Genomic DNA, 7,500 nt, shown 5'->3' on the forward strand with positions numbered 1-7,500 from the left:
AAAAGCATGATCCTCTTTTGGCCCGTGGACAATTCAGCTCCAGGGACCACCATTCGCTCCATAAGACGCACAGTTATTTTCCCTAACTTTTCAGGAGGAAAAAAGTGCGTCTTATGGAGCGAAAAATACGGTATACTCTGCTAGAGTCTGGTGCTCGCAATGAGCTGTGCACCAGGATTGGAAGGTCGCTGGTGGTGCTCCAGTCGCCTAGCCCAGTCGGGGCAGAACCAGATGCAGGCACATGGGTTGGACTCGGATGCTGCACATCGGTTAATGGGCGTACGGACAGGGTTTGGCGAATAGGGGACCAGGGCTGCCTGCGGAAAGGGAGCCTCCCTGAGACACCCACCCACCCACCCCCAATGTCTCTCCCTTATTCTTCGGCTCCCACAGTGTTACACCAAGCAAGGCCTGGAGCTGACTCGGGTCACAGTGATCGACTCGGAGCTGAAAGTCGTCTACGACACCTTCGTCAAGCCTGACCACAGAGTCGTGGACTACAACACTCGGTGAGGGTAATGAGAGGTCTGGTCCGCCGCGCCTTAATGCTAAGCTGCGGTTTGCCCAAGCCGCGGTTCGGAGCATTGGGTGCAAACCGTGCCCAGCTTCTTAACCCTCGGATTGCTGGCCTGTCTAAACCAGGGGTCCCCAAACTAAGGCCCGGGGGCCGGATGCGGCCCAATCGCCTTCTAAATGCAGCCCACGGACGGTCCGGGAATCAGCGTGTTTTTACATGAGTAGAATGTGTCCTTTTATTTAAAACGCACCTCTGGGTTATTTGTGGGGCATAGGAATTCGTTCCTTTTTTTTTTTTCCAAAATATAGTCCGACCCCCCACAAGGTCTGAGGGACAGTGAACCGACCCCCTGCTGAAAAAGTTTGCTGACCCCTGGTCTAAACCCTAGGCAGTGACTGGGCAGTGACTATATAATTTTATGAGCACTGTTCCAGGGTATTTTTCATTTTCATGTGTATCATATCTGTTTGGGAAAAATACATTGGTTTATGAAGAAATTACATAACTTTTCTACTAATGAGCGTTGAACTAATTCGCCGGTGAAGAATTCAACGAAACAGTAGTCGTTACCCGGAAACACTGTTCAGAGTTGGACATCAGAATTGGACATTTGCTGATTATACAAAAGCTTCACAGCTTGTTTTCCACCGGGCAAAGTCTGCCATCGTGATTCATTTAAGGACTTTCAGAGGCTTCAGCTTGTTAGTTTTGACGTTTTCAACCAGTCCATAAAGTTTTTCAAATTGCGTTAGTTTCTGGTCATCGTGTTGCTTTTGATATTGCTAAACCCTGCTTCTGTCTCCTCTGACTGGCAGCGGTCCTCCATAGACTCCAGTGCCTCCATCTCTCACACGCAGCTGCCTTTCTGGCAGGCCAGCCAAATTAGCTTAGTTTTTCTTTTTCTTTTAAAAAAATCTTGTTTATTGATTTTTCGCAATATTTTATATATATATATATATATATATATATATATATATATATATATATATATAAGTTGACTTCCCGTCCTCCCCATTTTAGTTTTTCCCTTTAGTTCCAAACTGTTTGGTTCCTCTGCTCCAAAATGAAACGGGGCAAATTCTCTTCCTTCCTTCCTTCCTTCCTTCCTTTCTTTCTTTCTTTCTTCCTTGCTTTCTTCCTTTCTTTCTTTCTTTCTTCCTTCCTTCCTTCCTTCCTTCCTTCCTTCCTTCCTTCCTTCCTTTTACATATTTGTTTATTTCCTTTTTTAAAAAATAATATTTATTAAGAATTTTACAATTAAATCCAAATTACAATACATGATTAAATTTTTCCCAAACTCCCCTTTCTCTCACTAAGGGGAGCATACAAAACAAACCCCCCCTCTCACTGGGGTAATCACCAGTTCTTTCCCAATTTAACCACTTGCTTTGTACTTATCATCATCACTTTTACAGACTTCCCCGATTTCCTGCCTTTCTCTCAGCCTGAGTCTCAAGGCCAGCTTCTGCAGATAAAATGGGGGGGGGGGGACTAAAAACATAGAAAATACGAGAGGTTCGTATGAGGGGAATACGGTCTTTCAAATAGCCTGTACGTTCTGGGGACCGTGCCAAAATTGCACATAGCCAAAACACACTGGGTTCAATGTCAGGCAGGATTGCCAAAGTCTCTCTCTCTCGCCCCCCCCCCCCGGACTCCCACCCCCGCCTTCCGCTCTCTTTTTAATGATTCTCTATTTATTTTACCACACGCTTACAACTCAAATGCGAGTAAGTTTCGGGCTTACAAAAAGGGAGAACTGGAGACTGGCCTATAACTCTCAAAAGCAGATATTTTGTTTGTTTGTTTGTTTGTTTTCATACATCGATTGCATTGTCATTTTTAAATTTGACAATAACCATCATCAGTTGAGATTTACGTAACATGTTTTGACTTCCCTCCTCCCCTTTCTGGGTTTCTTGTAAAAAAAAAAAACACGTTTTCAAAACTGGCGTCTCCCCCTTAAATCATTTTGTTTGCCACTCTCTACATTTCTTCCAAAGTCAGCTTTTAACTGCTTGCTTTTAAATTAATCCTGCTAATGTGTTTAATTGCTCGCAGTTTTTTAGATAATCCACGCATCTCCCCCATTCATTCATTCATTCTTCTTCCTTTCAAATCTTTTTTTATTGAGTTTTACGTTGCAAATTTAAATTCAAACATTAAACACCAACACCATCATTTAGGATTCCCTGAACCCTTCGACTCCCCTCCACCCTTTCATGGTTACCATTTTTATCAATCTTTTTTTCAGCTGCTTCACTTACTTTCTCTATTTTTCTTAAATAATCCATTTTTTACCTTAATTCTTAATACATTACAAGCGTCGACCCTGCCAAAGTTTTTAGTTGTTTACAGTGTTCTCTTAAATACATTGTAAAAATTTCCCATTCCTTCTTAAAGTTCTTCTTGGTTTCTTAATTTACCCACAAGTTTTGCCATTTCTGCAGAGCCCCTTAATGTTGTCGCAATTCCTCTTCCTTCATCGGGGGGGGGGGCAGCGTCCTCTTCCCATCTCTGTGCAAAGAGCAGAGGGGAGACACCTTGATCAAGCCCAGTATACCTGAAGGAGCGTCTCCACCCCCATCATTCTGCCTGGACACTGAGGTCCAGCGCTGAGGGCCTTCTGGCGGTTCGCTCCCTGCGAGAAGCGAGGTTATAGGGAACCAGGAAGAGGGCCTTCTCGGTGGTGGCTCCCTTTGAAAGTGACCCGGAAACTGCAACTAATCCAGAATGCAGCAGCTAGGCTGGTGACTGGGAGCAGCCGCCAAGACCATATAACACCGGTCCTGAAAGACCTCCATTGGCTCCCAGGACATTTCTGAGCACAATTCAAAGTATTGGTGCTAACCTTGAAAGCCCTAAATGGCCTCAGTCCGGTAGACCTGAAGGAACGTCTCCACCCTCATTGAAACAAAATAGAAAATTCTTTCCAGTAGCACCTTAGAGACCAACTGAGTTTGTTCTTGGTATGAGCTTTCGTGTGCATGCACACTTCTTCAGATACAATGAAACAGAAGTCACCAGATCCTTAAATATAGTGAGGGAGTGGGGAGGGGTATTACTCAGAAGGGTGGTGGGAATGGGTGATCGGCTGATATGTGTGGAAAACCTGTTGACGACTCAACTGTTTCAGTGTATCTGAAGAAGTGTGCATGCACACGAAAGCTCATACCAAGAACAAACTCAGTTGGTCTCTAAGGTGCTACTGGAAAGAATTTTCTATTTTGTTTCGACTATGGCAGACCAACACGGCTACCTACCTGTAACTCCACCCTCATCATTCAGCCCGGACACAGGGGACAGCTCTGAGGGTCATCTGGCGGTTCCCTCCCTGCGAGAAGCGAGGTTACAGGGGACCAGGCGGAGGGCCTTCTCGGTGGTGGCGCCCTCCCGTCAGATGTCAAGGAAATAAACAACCATTTGACTTTTAGAAGACATCTGAAGGCAGCCCTGTTTAGGGAAGCTTTTAATTTTTAATAGATTATTGTATTTTAACATTCTGTTGGAAGCCGCCCAGAGTGGAAGCCCAGCCAGATGGGCGGGGGTACAAATAATAAATTATTATTATTATTATTAAGCGGGAATTTTGTAAGACTGCCTTCGCAAGGGCAATTATTGCCACCCACTTAATGACGCGGATCCTTGCCTTCGCAGGTTTTCGGGCGTGACGGAGGCAGACCTGGAGAACGCCTCCATCACCCTGCGGGACGTCCAGGCCGTCCTCCTGAGCATGTTCAGCTCGGACACGATCCTGATAGGGCACAGCTTGGAAAGCGACCTGTTTGCGCTGAAGGTAACGGGAGGGAGGGGCGGCTGGCGGGGCAGTTCTGTGCTCTGCTTGCTCTGGGGGGGGGGGGGAGCCAGGCGGCGATGTAACAGCCGCAGGGTCGGGTGGGGTCCTTATCCCCGAACCCATCGCCGCGTCCTGTCCCCCCAGTCGTACAAGCAGACCCCAAAACCCTTCACCGTATCCTCCAGCCCCGGCCTGGTTTCTTCCCAGAGCCGCAACCTTCTATCTCCCTGGTTCCCAACACACACGCCCAACGGAGGGGGGGGGGAATCTGATTTTTAGGGCGTGTGTGCAATTCGAGAATGAGTTATGAACAGTGAATGGCCTTTTAGGCTTCCTCCACGTGAATAGGAGCTTGCTTTTTTAATAATAAGATGGTGCAGATTTAGCGAAGTGTGCAGATGAGCGATTTTCGGCAACCCCCCCCCCAAAAGAAGCTCAACAAACCTGGGTAGTCCCTCCCAAAAAAAGCTTAAACAACTCTGTACCATCTCCCCCCAGTCTTCCCATTTTTTGCGGAAAATTCCCTTATTATAGCATTGGGAAACAGCAGGGAGGGTTGAAACAAGATAGAAAATTCTTTCCAGTAGCACCTTAGAGACCAACTGTGTTTGTTCTTGGTATGAGCTTTCGTGTGCATGCACACTTCTTCAGATACACTGAAACGGAAGTCACCAGATCCTTAAATATAGTGAGGGAGTGGGGAGGGGTATTACTCAGAAGGGTGGTGGGAATAGGTGATCAGCTGATAGGTGTGCAAAACCTGTTGACGACTCTGCAATTAGTCTTGCAGGGAAAAGCAAGGGGTGAGATGGCTAAAGAAGGCTGATCGCCGAAGAATTGATGCTTTTGAATTATGGTGCTGGAGGAGACTCTTGAGAGTCCCATGGACTGCAAGAAGATCAAACCTATCCATTCTCAAAGAAATCAGCCCTGAGTGCTCACTAGAAGGACAGATCCTGAAGTTGAGGCTCCAGTACTTTGGCCACCTCATGAGAAGAGAAGACTCCCTAGAAAAGACCCTGATGTTGGGAAAGATGGAGGGCACAAGGAGAAGGGGACGTCAGAGGATGAGATGGTTGGACAGTGTTCTCGAAGCTACTAACATGAGTTTGGCCAAACTGCGGGAGGCAGTGAAGGATAGGGGTGCCTGGCGTGCTCTGGTCCATGGGGTCACGAAGAGTCAGACACGACTGAACAACAACAACAAGAGATGGCTAAAGATAGCTTTGTTATGTATAATGAGATAAGAATCCAATGTCTTTGTTCAGACCAGGTTCCTCCATGGTTTTAAGTTTGGTGATTAGTTGCAATTCAGCCACTTCTCTTTCCAGTCTATTTCTGAAATTTCTTTGCATTGAGACAGCAGGGAGGGTTGACAGCTATGCTTATACATGGGGGCGCCTTATAGACGGGAAAGTACGGTGCTTTGGGAAAGGGAAACCCTTTGACCCCCGTGTGCGCCCGCCTCTCCCGGCAGCTCATCCACGGGACTGTGGTGGACACGGCTGTCGTTTTCCCTCACCGCCTGGGATTGCCTTACAAACGGGCTCTGCGCACCTTGATGGCTGACTACCTCAAGCGCATCATCCAGGACAGCGGTGAGATTTCGGCGCCTGCAGGGTAGGGGGGGCGGGATGGGGAGCAAGGGAGAGAATCGGTGGGGGTCTTCTGGCCGCCTTCCACCCTCTCCGCTCCTGAGCTGCAAAGCCTTGGCCATCAAACAACAGCCTCTCTAAAGTCCCGCAGGTCCCCTTGTCCAATTCCACCCGCCCCCGGTGCACTTCTTTCCCATAAAGGAACAGCCCGACAGTCCCGCTTGGACTACTGCCACACAGTCTCCGTGGGGCTCCCTTTGGAGGTGACCCGGAGACTACAGCTAATCCAGAATGCGGCAGCTAGACTGGGGACTGGGAGCGGCCGCCGAGACCATATGACACCGGTCCTGAAAGATCTCCATTGGCTCCCGGGACGTTTCCGAGCGCAATTCAAAGTGTTGCTGCTGACCTTGAAAGCCCTAAATAGCCCAGTATACCTGAAGGAGCGTCTCCACCCCCATCGCCCAGCCCAGACACTGAGGTCCAGCTCCGAGGGCCTTCTGGCGTTTCCCTCCCTGCGAGAAGCGAGGTTGCAGGGAGCCAGGCAGAGGGCGCACAGCCTGGGGGTCATTTTGGACTCACCGCTGTCCATGGAGGTCCATTCTGTGTCCAGCGCAGCTGTCTCCCAGCTCCATCTGGTACGCAGGCTGAGACCCTCCCTGCACGCAGACTGTCTTGCCAGACCTCTCGAGGGGCGGGCACGCGAAGGAGGGCCTCGGAAGATGATCTCAGGGTCCCGGTAGGTTCATACGCAAAGAGGCGGTCCTTGAGGTATTGTGGTCCCTCATCGCCCCACCCCAATTCCTTCCCATCTTCCCAAGTCCCTCTTTGATCTCCCCAAGGCAATGAAAGGCAACTACAACTCCCATCATCCCTAGCAAACAGGACCCAGTGGTCAGGGATGATGGGGATTGCAGTCCCAAAACAGCTGGAGGGCCGAGTTTGTCCACTTCTGCCCCAAAGGAACTGGTGAGTCACTGCTTCCTGCGTTCTCTCTCTGTTTTTCTTCCCGGCAGTGGAGGGCCACGATTCGAGCGAGGATGCCCGGGCGTGCATGGAGCTGATGATCTGGAAGATCAAGGAGGACGCGAAAGTGAAGCGGTGACGGAGGGTTCTTTATCCTTCGCCTCTTCCGCTTTTACCGGTGCAGTGCAATAATGATAATAATGATGATAATAATAATAACTAGAGCAGCCTCCGGGGAGCCTGGACTCTCCGGCAGGCACGTTCTCTTCCCGCTCCCCCTGTGTTCGCAGGTATCCCTGCGTAGCTGCTGCTACTGGTGGTGCCACCACCCCTCTGCAGGCACGCCGAGAAAGCGTGTGACCCCGTGAGGCTGGCCCTGACGTCCTGCCCCCCACCCCCCACGACTCGCGGGGAGAACTCCAGGATAAAATCTGACTCCGCAGCTCCCCGAAACCCCGTCCCGTTCGCGAACCTCGGAAAAAACGGAAACCTGGCTTCTCCTTTGGGGACTTGACATGGGACTGCCTGTGAGCCGCCGCACATCGGGAAGTCGGCCGCGGCAACTTGAGCAAGCTGCGGAGGCGCCGGCAGGCCACGCGGGGGCTCCGACCCGGCAGCACGCCATC

General features: G+C 49.7%; 1 protein-coding gene across 1 annotated transcript in view; it reads left to right on the forward strand.

The window, feature by feature from the left end:
- REXO1 (RNA exonuclease 1 homolog) overlaps positions 1-7,089 on the forward strand; it is a 32,140-nt gene extending 25,051 nt beyond the window's left edge. Inside the window, exons 13-16 of the mRNA XM_033136677.1 lie at positions 394-509; positions 4,175-4,313; positions 5,791-5,911; positions 6,925-7,089. Of these exons, the coding sequence (XP_032992568.1) occupies positions 394-509; positions 4,175-4,313; positions 5,791-5,911; positions 6,925-7,013 (465 nt within the window). The 3' untranslated portion in view covers positions 7,014-7,089. The remainder of the gene's footprint in view (positions 1-393; positions 510-4,174; positions 4,314-5,790; positions 5,912-6,924) is intronic.
- The last annotated feature ends 411 nt before the right edge of the window (positions 7,090-7,500 follow it).

Source organism: Lacerta agilis, chromosome 18 (genome assembly GCF_009819535.1).
Source record: "Lacerta agilis isolate rLacAgi1 chromosome 18, rLacAgi1.pri, whole genome shotgun sequence".
Taxonomy (NCBI): Eukaryota; Metazoa; Chordata; class Lepidosauria; order Squamata; family Lacertidae; genus Lacerta; species Lacerta agilis.